The sequence below is a fragment of the Grammomys surdaster genome, unplaced genomic scaffold (genome assembly GCF_004785775.1).
Source record: "Grammomys surdaster isolate TR1022 unplaced genomic scaffold, NIH_TR_1.0 126029, whole genome shotgun sequence".
Taxonomy (NCBI): Eukaryota; Metazoa; Chordata; class Mammalia; order Rodentia; family Muridae; genus Grammomys; species Grammomys surdaster.
Window position 1 is genome coordinate 6,195,771 of NW_021620842.1, and position 20,984 is coordinate 6,216,754.

The following is a 20,984-nucleotide window of genomic DNA, read 5'->3' on the forward strand; positions in this document are numbered from 1 at the left end:
TACATTCAGGAAAAGGTTTAGGTATGACATGAACAATCATCTCAATACTGGGAAATAGTCAAACAAAACACTGTGTGTTTGTAGAAATTATAAGTCTTCCAATTTGTTGATTTTAGAGTGTCTGAGGTCATATAATCAAATTTGAATTGAAACTAAAAGCAGAATTAGGAAATTGGCTAATATAGTTAAGGGGTGGTATTGGTTTTTAGTCAAAATGTCAGAACTTCATTCTGTAAGACTAAGCTCACACATAGATGAAACTGTTGATTTTGACCCTCACCAAAGAAATCAGGGAGAGATAAATTTTCCATACTTACACACTGCTAGATTTTCTACAATGACTTCTACTTTTTTCTGGCTTCTTGCCACAAAAGTTTACTTAGTAACTTACTGATCTAATTCTACATTTGAAGCAGTCTACTGTTTTTATGGACTAGGACATTCACTTGCCATTTGTTGACAGTTTACTTTTGTAAACTCTACTTCCAGGTTCTTCATCCCTCAAGGTGGTCTGTTGTATTATGTTACTGCTAGAATTTATTTACTATGTAGGAGGAACGATGTAGAAAAAAATTGTCAGCAAAGGTATGATGAAATCATTGTTTGAGGATGGTTATTTGCTCATCAAATATTTATTGAGCACTGTTTTCAGCAGTAGTTTACTTGGGAAGAAAGGATTGAGTTCCATAGGTGAATTGGGAGCCTGGTTTATTCAGATGAGATGATAAAAATCAGTACTGAAATGGAAATAAGATGATAGAGGAGACATTATTTGCTTTTACTCCTCCATCCTTTAAACCTTTTTTAAAGAGGATGTTGTACCATCCATTTCCATAGAGTAGGAATCTTTTTTCCAGACTGTTTTCATCTGTTCCTTTATATTATATATAGGTTCGTGCATCCCTGCATTAAAGTTCCATCTTTCTGTTTTCTTTCTCTTCTTCTGTCAAGTGATGCATACCACCTGGTTCCCATTCACCATTATTTAGTTCTTGCAGACTGATGGAGAGTTCTGAATCTGAAGAGAGTGTGTGTTTCTTCACAGAAGTGCAGAGAGCAGACCAAGAAAAGTCAGGCTGGCACAGAGAGAACTACCTTTCAAATCAGTACATAGAATCTGTTCCTATATCTGCCTTTGATTGTAGCACTCTAGGTCTATCTGCTCCTAGCTTCATTTCCTGCTTTCATTCTCACCCTTAAAACCTGTCATTGTTATATTTCTCCAAGGCTTTCCTAGGGGTCCAAACCTTTCCCTTTCTCTCAGTCCCTCTATACTTTTCCAGTATGCTTACCTTAAGAATAGTGAAACTCAAAATTTGGCATGTTGATTTCACTGGAAGTGGTTTCTATGCTAAAGGACAGCAAAACCAATATGACAAAAAAACAAACAACAAAAGCCCACCAAAATCAGAAATCCTTACCTGAAAACCCAGTATTATAAGGCACAGGAACAGTTACTTGAAACAATAAAAATGGTATTCAGGAGGAGATATCATCTAATCTTTTGATTTTCTGCCCTAAACTAGTAGTGTGACCTTTAGTAAGCAATGGTTTCTGTTAACAGAATATTAGCCAGATGTGTCATTAATTACCACACAACATGGAATATTCTAGATCACGGAGAGGAAACATCACCCTGACATTTCACACAACTTTTCACAATTTAGGCCTGATCTCTACATCTGGATGCATTCAAGACATAATATATGAGCGAGCTAAGAGAATTTTATTCCTCTGTCTCAGCTTTTAGAAGGACTGACCCCCTTGTACAGCAAGCCAGTCTCAAGTGAAATGCCAGAGACAGCCCTATACCCACTGTTAGGACTCCTACAAGAATATCAAGCTAAACAACCATAACATAAGCAGAGGACATAGCACAGACCATGTAGGCTCTTTGGTTACTGCTTCAGGCTCTGTGATCTCCAATGATCTCTGCTTATTTGATTGTGTAGACCATTATCTCTCTCAGTGTCCTTGAATCCTAGTGTCCTTGACCCTTTTGACCCTTATAATCCTTTCTCAAGGTCTTCTTTGGGGTTCCCTGAGCACCACCTCCTCTTTGGCTGTGAGTTGTTGTAAGTGTTCCTATTAGTTGCTCAATGAAGCATCTCTGATGACTTCTGATGACACTGGTCTATGAGTATAGCAGAATATCATTAGAAATCATGTCATTGGCTTTTGATTATTTGTTTGTTTACTTGGCCAGTTATGTTGATTCTATCCTAGGTCTCTGGGCTATCCAGCCTTCAGTTCATGCTTATTCAGCTAGTGTTTGTCATGGGCTCCCTCTCATGACATGGGATCCATGTCTTCTGATACCCAGACCCCTCGCACGTTGTAAATTAGCTCATGTGGCCTCAAGCTGGCCATTTCCAGAGGCCATTTTGCAGTTTGTGCAAACTTTTGGAATCTTTTCGGCCGTGGTTCAGCTTATACCTTCTCTCTTCCCCTTGGGCTGATAGTTTCTGCTAGTCTCAGACAAGAGAACATTATAATCTTTCCCTCTGCTCCACAGCAGTGCACGCTTACCCCATCACTCACTCTAACAGACCTTGCTGAGTACCCACAGTGTATCTGGAAGCCATTTTCTGTTTGGAAGTCAGTGGCGGTCAGCCAACATTTCAGTAATATTTGCTTTCTTAAGGCTTAGACAAATCAAATCCATTCAGTTTCCCAGACTCAATGTCTTTTGTCTGGCACTGTGTCATCTCGTCCAAGGGGAGCCAAGATTGAGCTCACTTGTGTTCCTCACACTGTGCGTGTATGTGTGTGTGTGTGTGTGTGTGTGTGTGTGTGTGCTCTCTTGTTTTCTGTTTCAAACACAATGCACAAAGTTTTTTTTTCCTCCTTTCATCATCGAAATAGCCTGAGACAAAGCTAAGTTTGAAATAACTTTAAGCATAACACAGTAATAGCAATATAACACCTAAGATGACATTTCTGGACAGTCTGTAAGGGTCCTGGAAGGAGTATATTGTAAAGAAAAACAATTACATCTGTCCCTTTCACTGTCAGATTTTTGGGATATTGGATCCCAAGAAATTAGAATTCTCTAGGATTCTTGGAAGGAGAAGGACAAATTCTTATTAACATCTAAGAAGACCTTGTCTCTAGTAAAAATATGCCACATGGTTTTGACAACCCTTCAGAATTCCTTGCAGGAGACACCACAGCAATGATACATTAATGAGCAGGACTGTTCATTTAAACCCAAGCCCAAGAAATGGGCTCGGGAGGACAGTAGACCTCTTTGTAACTTTTGCCAAAGTAGCCACAGTGAATCTATCTTTTCCTGCTTTTTACTAATGCTTATCTTTTTTGTTGGTCTCTTCAGGACTGGTGGCTTGTTATGATCTTCCAGAGGCCCAGACTCTGACTTTAATATACAAACATTATAGATACAACATTATATAACAACATCATAGATACAAAATTAAATTCTAATTGTTTTGATGATATCAGTTGACCCGAGTCTAGGATTTCCAATGGTAGATGGGATAGATCTTAGACATTAACGTTCCTAACTCTGATTAGTTGTGTGTTCACTAACCCTTGCTCTGGTTTACCTTCCACAGAGATACCTACTTAAGATTTCATCTCATACTTGCTGAAATGGTAATATCTAGAAAGAACACAAGAGACTGTCTAAATAATCTTAGGCATGAAACCTTAAGAAATTCTCTAGAATTTCTCTAGAATTCAGTTTTCCTACTATGCTACCAGTGATGTATTGCTGTGAGAATGGGATGATGTAATGTGTCTCTTAGTCCTAAGGATCTTGGTTTACATCCACTCCTGCTGCTCTCTGTTATTAGCCTTATTCCTTGAGAAGGACCTTTCAATATTTCAAAGCTGTATCTATTCTATAATGAGCATTTGGGACATCCTAGCAAGGAAGCAAGCATGTTATTTTGGGGTAAAGGATCTCTTTGAGTAGGCCTACCATTCATCTAACTCCCTACTGTGTGGCAGGCCCAGCAGGGAAGCAATCATGTCCTCAGAATGCATTTAGGACTGTCTCCATCATGGAGAGTGAGGGCTAGAAATAAACCAGGCCTCTCTTTCAGAGTTTCACAAAAATGGATTCCCTGGGTCAAAGGCCCCTTAATCTGCGAAACACAGGCTGTTTGCTTGTGATGCCTCAGCAGACTTCCTAGGCTTGAAGGGGCTTTGGGATGAAAAATGGATTATGTTTTGAAGATTAAGGGTCCTTTCATGCAAAAAAATACACATTTTTTCCCTTACCTTTTCCTTACCCAATGAAACACCTTGTTCCTTCCTCTTTTAAAGCTCTCAAGCTTCATTTCTTAAGCACAGATGGATTAGGCTGGGCTGAATATTCATAGCATATGGCTGGAGAGAACATCAGTGAATGCCTAGCTTTCCCTCCTTCAGAACTACCCTACTTTACTCCTCCAAATATGTCCCTATGAGCCCCAATTTGTTATTATTAAAATTAAGGAACTTGGTAGTATTTCAGAATATTTTAAGGTTCTGGTAAAATTTTCTGATGAAATCAGGAGGGAATGTGCATTCTAAGAGCAGAGATTATTTGGCTCTCCCATGTTTCATGAACTTAAGGGAAGCCCAGCAACTGACTAGTCCTACCATTTGACTCTGGCATCAGTGAGGTTACTCCTGTTTCTCACTGATTTTTTTTATCTGTTTTAGTTTTTTTTAATTGTTGCTTATTTGCTCATTCAGTTGTTTTTTCCATAGTTAGCCTTATTATGAAGATTAGACTGTCCCTTAATTTCCTATCAATATTTTAAATTGCAAACCAAAATAAAATAAAACAAACAGAGGAAAGACTGGCATGTGGCTTACTCTTTCAAGCAAAATAGGATCTTAGTAGTTTTCTTATCATAGGACAAGAGTGCAGCAGGCTGGCCAATAAGCAGAGTACTACATAAAGCTGGGGTGATGACTTAAGACAGGTTCTATCTTTTTCATGGCTATAAAACTGCTGGACAACGTTTTTGATGATAAAGAGGGGTGAGTACTTGGAGATTTTACAGTAACCTAGAAGGCTGAAGCGATGGCTCAGCAGTTAAGTGCACTTGCAACTCTTCCAGAGGACACACACACACACACACGCACACACGCACACACACGCACACAAACACAAAGAAGGAGGGAAATGAAAATAACTCTTAAAAACAAGTAATCTAGCACAAACTGTATCATGATAGAGACAAACTGAAATAAAGCTCTGTATATGTCTTAATATAGATGTTATAATTAATTGTGTCCACGAGTTATTTCTGTCACCATTATCAATATGGTAGTGACTCTAATATGATGGCAAGTGTGCTGAAATGCAGGGCCTGTGAATTCTGGGATACATCTACTCAAAAGGAGAATAGTGTTATCTTCTAAGTGTATGGCTCTGTCCCAGGTGTTTGTTTGTTATTTGTGCTTTGTTAATTTGCTCTACTGAATGTTAGGAGTAGAGTAAACATAAGGCAGAACTCAGAGACATCAATTCACCAGAAAACCCATTTCTACATTAAACAGTTTTTTTTTTAAATATTAGTGTCTGTGTAATGTTAGTTACCATTTTCAGCATCCTCTATGCTTACTTGCCCTTCTGTGCACGTCTATAGGGAGGTCACTACTATTTGTGCATTCTTCTATCCATAGTAATGTCTAATTTACTGGTTTGTACCTAGTAGGAGAGATTTTGTGATCAAATGATTTCATTCACACTGGTCCTGCCATCTGACTATTTATTCTCCTTTCTTCTCTCTCTTTCTCTCTCTCTTTCCTCGTCTGTCAAATCCTAACTTAAACATCTAGAGGCCAAATTAAATGTCAGCTCAGAAAGGGGACTTCTCTTTTAAGAGGCATTCTCTAATTCACTGTTTTGAGTTAACTTTTTCTTTCCTTTGCTCAAAAAATGCATTATATATTGTTGTATCTAGTAGAACTCAGTCTTTGATCTGTCATTTGAGTTTTCAACTTTTATCTCTGTATAGATCCCTAAACCCATGAACATTTTTATCTTTCTTTTTTTAGTTATCTAATACCTTTAACATTCTACTTCAACTATACACTTCACATGGCTTCATCAGCACATTGCTTTTATCTCCCATATTTTTAATTTTCTTCTTTAATTATAGCTGTCTTATGAATTGACAAATATCTACTAAATACTTTTCATGAGAAGATTTCTTCCATTCCCACTTGGATCCCACCACTGGTAGACATTGTGAAGGACTTTGGCCCCATTCTTGAGCTAATTCTCTCCACTAGTCATTGTCTATTCCCTTGCCTTCCATTCATGCTTAAATGTATGTCACATTTTCGGTTCCCATGGTCAATGGAAAATTATTTACTGCCTCTGTATCCTGAAGTATGATAGGCATTTCTGGTCTTTATGTTGTAAAACTATGAAGATGCTCCTTTCACATCTTTGCTGCTCCTTGAGTTCATGACATCTCAATCTACTTTATGGGGATCTTTCTTTTTCCATGTTGCTCAAACATAAACAATGTTTATTGTTTGCTTCAATGACTTTTGAGTCACAGATGTTCACTGGATGGTATCATCCATGCCAAGAGCTCTAACCACCACTAGCACACAGTGATTGACACTAACTCTGCCTCTAACTATGGCTTCTTTTTTCATTTGACTGAAGAGATCCCATTTGGAAATGCTCAACTGAATGTTCCCCAGATACTTGTCATTGATTCTAAATCATTTATTTTTACTGTTCCTTGTCATGCATGTCACTGTCTTTGACTCTACTCAGCAATCAATGGCCAGTAGTCATCTTAGACAGGTTTTTTTCTCACCACAACCACCCACCCACAAAATCTTGCTATTTTTCTTTTTTCTTTCATTTTTCTCAAATATAAGACAGCTTGTTCATGCCACATATAACCTAGCATATTTCATTAGCTTTCTCTACTTTACCTTACCCTTGTCTTTAAATCTTTCCATTAATGCTTACAGTTATACCCAGCAAAAAGAAAACATTGACAGAACTCTTCTCTTTGAAAGCTGTCAGTGGTTCCCTATGATCACATGGGGTATGATCTTCACTCTTGACTTGTAGATTTCATTCACTCAATAAATATTGATTAGCTTTCCCCACATGATTGGTTTCAAGTATCTTGCATACACAGGAGATAAAAAGAATGCCTTCAACTTCAACTACAATTGAAGTCATGAAGTAGTCAATTGGGTGCAGCATTTGGCTCTTGCTTCACTAACTGGAAATTTTTGTGTAAACTTTCTTCCACAAGAATCCCTTTCTTTCATTCTTTTTCATGTGCTTCTTTCCTAGGTAGGAAGCATTCTCAGAGATGGGCCAGAGGGCTCTCTACACATACTTGCACTCTCTATCTTTGCTTAGAATGACCCATTGCATGTGTTTCTTTCCAAAATTCCTGTCTCTGCTCTACCTTGTGTCTCAGGCCATGAGAGCCTATTCAAGTAGTGTGGACTCAATAAATATTTCTAGCATTTCAACAAATAAGCATAGTCCTCTTTTAAAAGATCTCCTGCTGAGACTTGTGATAACCTGGGGAGAGAGTTCAAAAGGCAAGAATTTAGATCATCTCATTTCTAAATGTGGGCCAACTGAAATATTCATGAAAGAAATGATACTACACTCAACTTATGCTTATTTCGTTAATTTCAAATGTAATACATGGGATCACAGGAATTCCACCAACTTCACATAAATCACAAACTCCACATACTTTTGCTTTTATCATGACACCTACGATCTTCTCTAGATTCGACATTTTCTGAGCTTTCAATCTGTCAACTGCAGGTTGGTTTCTCGATCTTTCTCTTCCCTGATATCTTTATAGTGCATCTGTGAAAAGTTGTGATTGGCAAAGTGGGGAACATACTGCTAAGGTTGGCCTCATTTCATAGATTATTATACTAAAGTCTTGTTCCATAAAACAAATAATTTGCTTAGGACCCATTTAAATTTTAATAGTTTTGTAAAATGGGACATTTTTCAAACATGTGACATTGTAAAAGAAGGAAGGAAATAAACAAAAAGTACATTGTAAAGGAGCCTGGGTTTTGTGGTCTGTAGAATAGATATGATACTATTTATCTCATTGCTAGGTTTGTTATGTGGATTTTATATTATGGGTAAATAGAAAGCATTTGACATGGTGTCTAGCAGTAGCAGTTGCTCAGTGGTCTTTCACTTGCTTTCATTGGCATGTTTAAAATATATTAGGGTGTCATACTCTCTGATAACACCGAGAAGTAGGAATGGACAGAGCAAGAAGATGTAACAACATAAGCAAAAAATGGAACCATGCAGATTTTAAAGTTTCATTCATGCCACTGAGGTCAGAACTGAATGGCATGGCAACAGGACTACTGAATGCAAAGCAAAGAGGGAAGAGAATCAACAAATGAATGGTTCAGTCTGTTCCTTTTGGGGTGCCATTGCTTAGCTATATGTAGATGGATACATTCCATTGGCACTCAATGCATACCTTTCTTTACCTTTCTTTACTAGAAAGGTAAAGGTTCATGATTGAATATGATAGACATATTCCAAAATGATAGATGAACTTGGAGAAGTCACGTTTCGGAGGGAAAGAGCCATCAGATATTTCTGAGCTTATTGAGATAATAAGAGGTGGCTTTTACTGACAAATGAATCAGATGAATATGAAAAATGAATGTTGATGGATTGTAGGAAGAGTAGTTGAAAGTTAAAAGTTCCAAACCTCTCAAAGGCATAGATTAGGAGATTATGTGCACCACTGAGGCAGAGAATATAAAGAGGTCATGTTTGATAGAGTAAGAAGGTTTAGTTTAGAATATTTTAACTTTTGAGAAATCTTTGAGATTTTTAGAGAAGTTGAAAATGTGCTTAGCAGCTATAATACAAAGTATACAAATTGTGATAATTAATACACTTCACATTGGTTTCTAAGCCTTATTCATAATAAACACAACATTCATTAAAAAAATAGCCTTGAGGCTCAGCCATTAAAAGCTAAGTCTCACAACTAAATAGGTGAGCATATCATTAAGTATATAAACTTTATACATATATTGTCCTCATTATCTCAATTGTCAGATGGTTATTGTTCTACAGCTACATAGGTGGTAGTCACATTGATTATATGAATATAAATCTACACTTTATCTTGTTTCCCTGAATGTCTTGAGTAGTTCTGACCATCTATTGGCAAAGGTGCTTGGATGGTCTTATTTCAACATACTGTGTGTATGTGGTTGGCCCTCTCTGGTCCTCTGCTGTATTCTCCCTCTCATTGCTTCAAATTGCCCTAGTTATTGCCAATTCACTGTTGATGTTGAATTGGAGGAAGAAGCTTATTTTTAAGCCCCATGCCCATTGTTTTAGTGACAATCAGATAATATAACCATCTACTATGTATCACTCAGCACAGATTAAAGACTCAGGCATCATAATGTCCCTTAAAAGCAAAAGGAATCCAGGCTCAGCATGCTGCTAGGATTGTGTTCTGCACACCTTTGCCTTTGTTGGCTTGTGTTTATCTGATATTTGAGGTGAATCTTGGAAACAGGTTATAAACGCTAACATTGTATGCAGGTGCCACCTCTCAGCCCTAGCCATATACAAGGGTACAGCCTTTGAGTAGTCATTATAGTACAGACGCCTTTAGGTGCACATTAGATTCTAAGACAGAAATCTGGAACCAGGACAATCTTGGAACAGCTGTTTAGGTTCTCAGCCCTCCATGGCTAGTTTCTATCTCATTATATTAAAGAATAACACCACAGATAAATTATAATATCTCAAGTAGAAATTTCACTGTCCAGATTCTTCTCTTCCTTGAAGTACCACAGTGCCTTCTCTTCCTCATTAAACTTGATATCTGACACCTTGATTTCCTTGGGGCATTGAGTTTGGTCAAGAATGGAGAAATAAGAAAGAGGGGAAACTAGTCCCATGATAGTTCTTTTTGATAGCATGGTTTTGAGACTCTACACCCTTGGCACACGTCGATGCTATGGTGCAGGCTAGCTTGGTACCTGGGATTCTTCTCCCTTATTCTTAAGTCCTGAAATTGTGGAGATATGTCACCATGCCCTGGAATGTGAACATATCCTTAGCAATGTTTTGAAGTATGTGAGCTTCTTTGCTACTTCTCATTTCTCCGCCTACCAATTCTTTTGATGTGGGAAAATCTATCTCTTCTCAGCTCCATTGCTGTACCTTGTTCTTCAGACTCTGGGTAAATGGCATGACTATTCTTGTTTCCTTTTGCTGAGATCCATTCCTCCTCTGAGGTGTGATGCTAAGTAACTTCACCTGATTTTTTCTCTTATGTGGCCCATCTCTCACCCATGGAAGGAAGGAAGAGACTGCACATTCCTTTTACCATGCCTTAGGCCATGATTCCTCTGCTCTTCTGCCAGGTTTCAGCCTGCTTCTTTCAATGCCTCTCTTTAGCATTCTTTTTTTAGAATTCTCTGGCATGAGTTAGGCAGCACTCTACCATGTTTCCCTAAGCTGTAGGGCATATTTAGCATGCTGTTTGAGTGTTCTTGTCGAAGCAGGAGGTGGAGGAGTTCTATCCCCTTTTCAACCCCTGAGGAGTTTAGGGAGTGGGTGGGAAGGCTCTGCACTGTCAGTTTCCACTCAAATCTAACTCCTAGTCTTAAAGATGTTTTATGCTATAATGTGGGTGAGAGGTTAAGAATTTCTCTAAGTGTATTTTTGGATGCTTGTTTGGAAAGTATGATGTAGTGGTCACAGACCTCTATCGTTGTATGATTCAGCTGATACCAAAGCTGGAATAGCTACATTTAAAGCATCCTATTTAACTCCTATCTTTACCCTGAAAGATTCAGGGAACCAAGACTCAGGGGAGTTAATTAACATAGTCAAGCGTTCAGCTTTGCAGGTCTGCATGTCAGTGAGATAATTTGGCTGAAGACCTAAGTTTGGAAGTAAAAGGCTTGATGAGACCACCAGAATGGTTCATGTGGAGCCAGAAGGGGCTGAGTACAGCCTACAGTTGTAATTATTAGTCCAGATCATCAGGGAATTATGAGGCAGCAGTTAGGACCTTCCTTTTTGCCTTCTGGTCCAGAATGTGAGTATTAGGCATGCAATTTATACAGAGACTCTAGAGGATGAAGTTGGTAGTGGCTGCTGAAGCATGTTGTTATATTTTTCTGTGTGTGGCTTTGATGTAAATAATTTTGGATGCAAGAATCAGAAAACAGGATGAGTAGGTGCTAAACTTGATTCATTTCATGATAACCCAATTCAACCATGGGAATCAAATCATCTTTATGCTTCAGTCAGTGTCAGCTCTCTGGATCAACTAGTGTATCACACAGCAATGTGTGGATGCAACTCCTGGAAGGTCGTGAGGATCAATGGCAGCACTTAGCCTACAACTATTCCAGAACTGTTAGCCTGTAAACCCCAAAGTGGTAGTAATTCCTTTTGAACATGTTATAGAAGATCAACTATTCTCAAATTCATAGTGGAAGACACTGAGGGCTATCTCAAAGGCCCTTGGCTCAGCAGCCATGGTCCTGGAACATAAGGCTTTCTATTTGGAGAGTATCTATTGTTTGTTGATTTTAAAAGAAGAATGCTTGTGGAAAGTGGCTTGACTATACTACGAGGTAGTGTGAAGGGAGCTCATCATACATGGAAATTTGTAGATAAGATGTGCTACCTTCTGATGCAAGGACAAAGAGGACAAGGGCTCATTGTAGTCCCACACTGTGCAAGAAGGACAGAGTGGAGGCCACATGGATAATTTTAAAGTTCTTAGCAAAAATAAAATTAAGCTAGTGCAAAGAAATGAGTAGAATTCATTCTCTTACTTTCCCTTGAGTCTCCTACCTGCAACATAATATTTTGGCTTATCACCAATACCAGTCTCCGGTGAGGCATAATATTTTACACTGCCTCATTCTTACCAGTCCTTAAACTTCTGTACATGTCTATCTCACGTATGCAGCACATCTTCAGTGAGACAAGTATATGTAATGCTGGACAGCCACATGTGACCTGCTCTAGCCCAGTCTTTCTTTCTGGTGGTGATATTTACCAGTTTTTCAGTATTGGTTCTATTATATACATATTCCTATCTTCAGTTTCCCCTTTGACCCATAAACAAGATTGTGTGTTCCTAATCCTTCTTTCCTCACACTTGTGACAAAAGTTCAAATAGCAAATACTAAAGTTCCTGTCATATAGCTAGTGTTCACTTAACGTCTATGGCTGTTCTCAAAATGACTTACGTAGCAAATAAAGCACACTAAGATGCAAGCTGGCCTCTGTCAGACCAAACCAGAAGCTCATTTTTTTTTGTTCTTTCTTTTACTGCCATTTTCTTCACAACTCCTTTATCAAAGATGATTTTCCTGGGCATCCTGTGTACAGAGCATCTTTCTTTACAATGCTTCCTAACTTACTTTGGTTGTTTCTATATTTCATTGCTTTAGTCTAGGACTAAATATTGAGCTTATGGCTGCCTCCATGCTAAGTAAGTACTCTGCCATTGAGCTGTATCTTCAGCCCTCTCTTTCTTTTTTAAGATGAGGTATTAGTAAACTGAGCTCCTTCTCTTGAGTGACTCTCTACCACCCAGGGTAGCCTGAAATTGAGATGCTTCTGTCACAGGCCCTTTCATAGCTGGGAGTATATAGGCCTATGTTATCAGTCTTGGCTTTGGTTTTTTTTGCTTCCCTTACTATCACCACCCAGTTATGGCTCATTTATTTATTTCCCTCTTCAGTTTATTGGAAAATCATATCCTCTAGAATCCTTTGTTATCAATACTTTCTCTGGCCTCGATTCTTCCACTAACTTTGTCCATTTGTGGTAGTGTTTATGAAGTATATGTTATATTAGAAATACCTATGTATGTGTGTGCTCTGTTGGAGTCTGAATCTTTCAAACGCAAAACTTAATTTCACCAGGAGTTGGAGATAATGAATATATTAAAAATTGTACAGGTTTTATACTGAAAGATACAAAGGATAGACTCTTAAGCCTAACACTTAGAAGTTGTGACCTTGGGGAATTTATTAGTGTTTGTCAGCTAAGTGGTATAATAGGCCTACCTCCTAGAAATATCTAACCTAGGCTGGATTCTAACAGGGAAATTGAAAGCCAAGTAGATAACATGGATAATAAATCTCAGTCATCTAACCTTACATTATCTGGAACTTTCCATAAGGGTTAGTGTTAGAGTCAAAGTGACAGTGGCCATATTTCATATAATAACCTATAAGAAATTGATGTGCTAATTTTTCTTCTAATTTGTATCTATTCCTCTTAGGCCTTACTTCTTTGAAACTTTCATTTTTACTTTTAGTGTATTGTGGATATGTATGTATGTATGTATATATGTATGTATGTATTTGTATGTATGTGTGTGTGTGTTTGTGGCATATAAATATGTGTGCAAAAGTATGATTAGACATATTTTCTAGTGCATGTGGAATTGGGTGTCTTTCTCTATCTCCTCATTGGAGTTTCTGATAGGGTCTCTCAATGAATCTGGGAGTTTACTGGTTATCTAGGTTGGAAAACCAGCAGGCTCTTAGTATCTTCCTGTTTCTGCCTCCCAAAGCTGAACTGAGCTTATAGGCACATAGAACTACATCAGTTTTTGCTTATTTGATTTGTTTTTTATTATAAAACGGCTAGAAACCTGAATTAAGATTCTGATACTTGCATATGTCCACTAATATGGCTCATCGGTAGATGCTTGTGAAGTCCCAAATCTTTTTTTTTTTTTTTTTTTTTTTTTTTAGTACAGGGGATTCAACCCAAGGTTTTCTGCATACTAGTGATCTTAACCACTGATCTATTTTCTCAGCTCTATTGTCATTTTCTGAGTCAACATTCTGACTGCAAAACTTTCTGTAATGTAGATTATCATAACTATTCAAAACCAAGAAGTTCAAATACAGGCATGTAGATGCACTACCCCACCAAGACAGTGACAAAAGGTAGAACAACTTACAACAATCCAAAAGATAAGAATCATAGTATATTGCTGGTGTCATGGTAAAAGTAATTGAATAAGAGCCTAATTTTCAAACCATTAGTATCTCTCACATCCCTATCATTGCAAGGGGCTATCCAGAACATGCTGAGATGTTTAGTAGCAACTCTGGCCTCTATCCATCAGATAGCAAAAGCATCCCTTTAGCTGTGACAATCAAAGATGTCTCTAGGGGAGATAATGGCAGCCACTTGTGAAACAATGGTTTATACCTATCAAATTTTAGCTAGTCCTAGGATTACAGGCAGAGACCTTGTCCGTTCACCCCACATACACACAGAGACACACACTACATGCCAGTGTTAGATATATAACTTTTTTGCAAGCTGCAATATTCTGTATCCTGTTTCCTCACAGTAACAGCTAAGCATTCTCTTACAGGCTCCCATTCGCACCCACTCACAACAAAAGCTCTGCAGAAGTCAGCATGGGTAGCACAGTGTGATTCCAGCATGCTGCAATTCACTCCATGGATCACAGAACAATTGCTCCCACCCCCTGCTTGCCACTCTGGTGGGCTCTGGCAGACAGTCCTGGCAGCTGTAGGTGATACAGTTCTGTACTCAACATGTAGAGCTTTGTTTTCAGCTCTGAACAAAACTTCAGGCTGAGGCATTTTCCAGCTCCCACTCAGTGCATATGCCTCCTTTCCTTGCCCTGACAGCTGGGTCTTGCAATGACAGGCAGATTTTGTGGCACCTCATGATAAAATGGTGCAATTGAGCAATCGAGGGAAATACTCAATTGTGCAGAAACCTACATCCCTAGCTCTTGGATTTCTTCTTTCCTAGTGTTACTGGCCTCCCATTTTCACCTAGGAGAATAGCCAAATAAGGTATAGTTAATCATGTGTGTAGGTTTTACATTTCAAAAGTGTTTGTGACCTCATCATATTTTTAAGTGGTATCCATAAAAATCTGATGTCTAGAGAGGGGCTGGGACTATTCAAAATGACATGCTACCACAGATAAGAAACTGCTTTCTAAAACTTCTTGCCAGCTAAAGACTCACAGCCCAGTAAACAAGGCAGACATAAAACAAAGAAGTATAATTCAAGTCTGACATAGAGCTTTAGAAAGTGATCAAATAGAGTTGGGCAGACAGAACAGAGCAACAACTTTTTAAAGTAATAGAGAAAGATAATAAAGATAAATAATGGCACCTCAGGTGACTTCCAAGGTTCTTTCAGGGATAGGAAAAAGGTTTTAAAAAAATATTTCCTGGAAGAGTATTAAGTTGACAACATCAAGCATTTGGTTTTGTTAAGTGCTTTACCACTTAGCTGCAGCTCAAGACCTGACAACGTTAATATCACTATGATGATAATTCTCCTTATCATTTATGCCATGTATTGAGGATATTTTTTCTCTGCTAGGGGTTGGAGGGAACATTATGTCCTAATTGTGTGATTCAGTTATCATGTTAATGCTGGTGCTTGTATTCTCATTGATGGTATTTTATAGATGAGGAAAAACAGTCAAACTAAGTAACTTGCCTGAAACAATCATAGATGATGCAGCTTACATATGTATCACATTTACAATGTGGAATATAGCAAGCTTATCAAGGAAAATAAAGTGTAGCAAACTGTGATTTGTTAGGCTAGAATATTGACTATCAGTGAGATGACAAAGTTAAACTTTTAAGTTTTTTGAAAACTGGGTGGTTCCTATGATTTTCTTCTATTTCCTTCAGGAAAAATTCTGCCCACTTAAGGTCTCTCTTGAACTCAAAATTTTATTCAACATAGTGCTACTGTGCTGCCATACTGTCTAACTAAAGGGTTGGCAAAACCTGCCTACCTCCCATAACCTTGACCTTCAGTTTTAGGATATCCTGAAGCTTAGAAGTACCAATCAATAAATATTCTATCTAAAAGCTTCCTTGAGGGTCCAGAAATATTTCATTAAACTTTATAGAATTTTTGACTCTATGCTATATTAAGAGTTTTTAATCCTTAAGGAATCCAGCCTCAATGGACAGTTGCTAGAATATCCCAAGACTTTGTGTACCTAACTGATCAGACCAAAACAGAACAAGTATTCAGTGGGTTTCTGCCTATGACATGAAAGAAGATAAAGATACTCTTGTTCAACAAGTATCAGTAATGAGAGGGAGGGTTCTGGTTAAGCCAAAACACGGGACAAACACTGAGTTCTGTTCCACAACCCTACCTAGATGTTTTAGATTCTGTTTCTGTATTAATTTGTTTCATTCACTTCTATAACACATGTACCTGGCACATCAGTAGTATACCAATTATTGAAGTAGAGTTTCCTAGATATGTCCTTAGTATACAAGTGAGTATCCTATACTCCATACCATTTGTATACTTTAGCATTGTATGTGAACAGCAAACCAATGCAATACCATGTGCCCCAATCAGCACAGTTCTTTGCTTTTGACAAAGCAGTAATGCTTTTATAAAAATTAAAGCACTCTTCTGATGAAGACATGTTAACCTTGTTTTTTTTCTTTTTGCTGTCTTTCTCTCCCACCCCCCCCCCCATCTTTTCCTCTTTCCTTTCTCTTTGATTCTGTTTTCTACAGGACTCCACAGAATGGAGCAAGAATGAGAGGAAAAAGGCCGGCAGAAAAGCATGAACTGGAGGTTTGTTGAGCTCCTCTACTTCCTGTTTGTATGGGGCCGTATCTCAGTGCAGCCCTCCCACCAGGAGCCAGCTGGGACAGACCAACATGTCTCCAAGGAATTTGATTGGCTTATTTCAGACAGGGGGCCTTTCCACCACTCCAGGAGCTACCTATCCTTTGTGGAAAGACACCGACAAGGATTTACAACCAGATATAAAATATACAGGTACGATTTAGTCTAAGAGAGCCCTTGCCTTCATTTCTGTTGTGCTTTGGGGAGACTGACCTGGTTGTATTTTGAAGCTTCTAGATCAAGGGACTGCGACCTTGTTATATATTGGGTACCAATCTAATTTATTCAATATTTCATAAAATATTAATATTGCGAGTTCAAATAACCAGTGAGTATTGAGTATGTAGTATACTAGAAAGAGAACATGTGTTTTAGTGTTTCATTTAAACTTTCTGTTCATCTGGTGGGAATTTTGGTTGTTTTTTTCTGCTTCACTCACTTACTTAGGTAACTGAATCTAAACTAGGTAAAAGCTATGGTTTCAAAAGAAAGAATTTCAAAAGCGTAAAACTTGTATTTTCACTCTAGTTTACCTGTATTCATAATCATAGTAATCTTCATTTTTGCAAGTACTATTAATCAATCTAGTTTTCTACCCCAATATATTTATGAATTCGGGAGTAAGTAGAGACAGTCAGTAAAGAGCTTTTTCTTAAGCAAATACTTACTGGTTACTTACTGTAATTAACCAACCAAAAGAGATCAACTTCTGTAAAGGAGGGACCTTCTGCAGTTTCAGTAAAGGAGTCTACATTATACACGCATAGTAGACATATTAACAAGAGAAAATTACTTGAATTATGTGGATATACCTGATAGTCATGCAAAATAGAAAACTTGGGGGAAGGGACAGATGACTTAAGTTTGTGCAACATCCAGAGTTACAGAGAACAACCAGAAGAAGAAATAAGTGGGAAATTGAGTGGTGCAAAGTACATCAGATGACAGAAATTGTTTCTCAGAGTGACCAACTAGAAAAATAGACAATCAATTGTGACAGAATCTCTCTGGGTTAGTGTGTCTTGTCCTGTAAGCTAGTCTTAAATGGAAATGAGATTTCTTGGAAAGAAGATTCATGCCAATTGATCTAAATTGGGGAGAATCTATCTGTAGACATGTAAGATAACTTCTACTTGGTGATATGTGGGGAGACAGAAGGAAAAGAGGAAGATAGGAGACCAGGATTTTAGTTCACTTTAATTCAAAACATTTGGGATAAAATGTGCCACACTTTGAACTATTGTTTTCTGTTCTCAACCACTGGCATGCATGTTTCTAAATTTCTGTGTTCTATTTAACTATAATATCCTTGGCATATCTCCAAAATGCTAGATTTATGCCTCATTAATCATAAGCCTCTTTTTCTTTATTAATTAGAATATACAACTAACTGGAATTATATAATCAACTGTAATATCTTTTAGTGTTATATAGTCACGTGTGTTTGTGCTCTCACATGCACACCACACAAGTAACATCCATTAATCTTATTGATGTTCATGTTTACATTTGTTATATGATTGTTATCATAAATATATGATGAGTGCTGTATTTAAGTTGATGACATACAGAAACCACTCTGCAACTTTTGTCTTAATGCCCAGAAAGAAAGGGCAAATTCTAACATTTATGAGACAATTAGAAGGAGAAAGCAAGAAGTCATAGTAGAAGGAGAACATTGGTCTGAATTTAGATCTTAGCCCTTGCAAGTAGTGGATATGGAAAGTAGCCAAACCATTTGTTGGTCTTGTATACTAGAGATGAGTGATTTGTGAATTTTCAACCAGCAGAATATGTTTATTATCTGAAAATTGCCTTACTAATGTCTTTAGGTCTTATAACAGTTCTACCTATTCAAGAGTTCATGGGCAAGCTTTCCATGCTTCCTGAAGAATAGAGAACTATTATTGAACTGGTGAGAAAAGGTGCTTCTGTGCATTACTAAAATATAACAAAGAAATATGAAAATTAAGTGGATAAAATAAGGAGAGTACAAATATGAAAAACATGTTGACATTTCTACTCTTAAAAGAAAATACCAGAATTCTAACATAATGATTGACTCAAAATGCTTCGTCTTGGGAGAACTATTCTTAAATCACCTGAGAACAGTAGTTAACTGCTTCATTTCAAAATTGGATCTTTAAAACGATTGCTAGAAAAATACAGCTATTGCTATTTGTTATTATGCCTAAGCCAAGGATTATGGGTATGTGTTGGCTGCTGGAGAAGATGTGCCAATCTTTGAAATGCTTGATTGATTCAGGATAACTTGGAGATTTGAAATGTTGAAGATGAGGCATGGCATAAGTCTTTTAGATTCAGATACCTAACTCTATCTGTGTTTTATCTAATAAAAACATCTTTGTTTTGTGTATAATTTTGTCTTTCAGTTGAGACTCTCAAGGACACATTTAAAGTTGGAGTAGTTTGACGAATTTTTTTTCCATTTAAGTGATCAATTTATGAGTTAGTTGCACAAAGTTTTATAGCCAAGAATAGTTGGAAAATGGGCTTGAAACCAACCATGATTATTAGTCCATAGCCACACTAACAAATGTGGTAGACTTAAGGGCAGCTGGGTCCCATTTCAAATTATTTGTGTCCTATACAATGTTAGAGGATCCTGTCTTTAGCTCCCTATTTCACTTTTCTTATTTATCAAATGTTAAGGTTGATTTAGATTAGTGATCTTCAATCTATGCTTATAGGAATTAATAGTAATTGATTTAAGTAGCCATGGAAACTATTGTAGTATGAGGAGAAGGTAAAAAAGTCTGACCAGGCAGGATTTTCTGCCTTTTCCTTCCATAAAGAGAAGGCTTTCATCTGTATTAATATTTGGTTTTCATATGGGATCTATATTGTAATGGTATCTACTTTTGAAACAAATATTTAAGTACTTCAGTGAGTTAATTTCTAAAATATTTGTTTAAAATTTGTTTTCAATTTATTCTTCTCTACTATATTATATCCCAATGGCAGTTTCTACTCCCTCTACTCCTCCAAGTACCACTTCCTTTTGAGATCTACTCCACCTTCATTTCTCTTCAGAAAAGAGAAGATTTCCCAGGGATATCAACCAAACACAACATAAGAAATTACAATAATACTAGGCACAAACTCTTAGGACAAAATGAACTTCTTTTAAGAAATGGGGAAGGGAATTCCTCTAATATTTCTTTAGCTCTAAAATTAAATGTGAAATTTAACTAAGGTTACATGGTTGATTAAATGATGGAGTTACACCCAGAAGCCAAGCCCTTGGTCATCTAGTTATTCTGTCTTTCCTTTATTTAATCTTAAAATAGTTATTAAGCAACTGCTATAGACCAGCCAGTGTTTAGGGAAGATGATACAATAATGAGCAAAATAAACACTGTCATTTCTTTCAGAAGAGAGAGTGACATTAATTAACCATGTGTATCCAGACAATTCCATTAAGTGCTACAAAGAAAAAAATCTGGTGTTGTTATACCTTGAAGGTCATAAATTCTATGTTCATTGATTTCACTCTTGGTGCAATCTATGCAAGAAAACATATAAAAATGGATAGACAGAGAAATATGCTTATCCAGTTGTAGATAAGAGGAAGCCCCAACTAGCTCATGCCCACTGGGCCAGTTGCTAGTTGATCCTTATCCTTTCAACATGCCATTTTGCTGAAACACAAGAACATTTTTCAATGTGTCTGTCTTGATTGTTGTATATTAACATGGATGGTGAAAATTGATACTGCTTCCAGAAAGAGGAGTCATTCTAAAAGACTTCTATATTATACAATGCTAGAAAACTTTTCTGAAATAAGACATTAAGTTACAGTCAGTTTCCTCTTCCCCAGAGTCCAGGCCACTATTAAGGATGACTTAGAAGCTAAGAAAAAGGAAAAGGCTCACCAATTTAGGTTAAAACTCTTTTTTTTTATTGTTGCTTATATTCTGTCTGCAAATCATAACATCATTGTGAGAAACCACTTCCAGTGGTTGTGTGAACAAATTTCTGAAGACGCTCCCTCCTGTGTGGTTGCACAAGCAGGGATATCACATGTGTGCATGCAGTGGTTTGAAATGTGGCATACTCTGTCACTGCAGACAATATGAATGATGGGGTTGGGGATTTGAGCTAAAAGAGGTTCAAGAAGCTGAGAGGTTCTTGTCTCTTAAATTAGCTAAAGTGCAAATATAGAAACTTCAGCTAAATAAGAGAACCTTGATATTGTTCAGCTCCCTTGCTTTATTTTTGCATTCCTTGATGAAGTAATAGAATGTTAAGGCACTTTGTCCATATGACCAATGGTTAAG

General features: G+C 37.4%; 1 protein-coding gene across 1 annotated transcript in view; it reads left to right on the forward strand.

Annotated features, from left to right (window-relative positions):
- Brinp1 (BMP/retinoic acid inducible neural specific 1) overlaps nt 1–20,984 on the forward strand; it is a 189,997-nt gene that overhangs the window by 29,863 nt on the left and 139,150 nt on the right. Inside the window, exon 2 of the mRNA XM_028754642.1 lies at nt 16,569–16,836. Coding sequence (XP_028610475.1) covers nt 16,619–16,836 — 218 coding nt within the window. The 5' untranslated portion in view covers nt 16,569–16,618. The remainder of the gene's footprint in view (nt 1–16,568; nt 16,837–20,984) is intronic.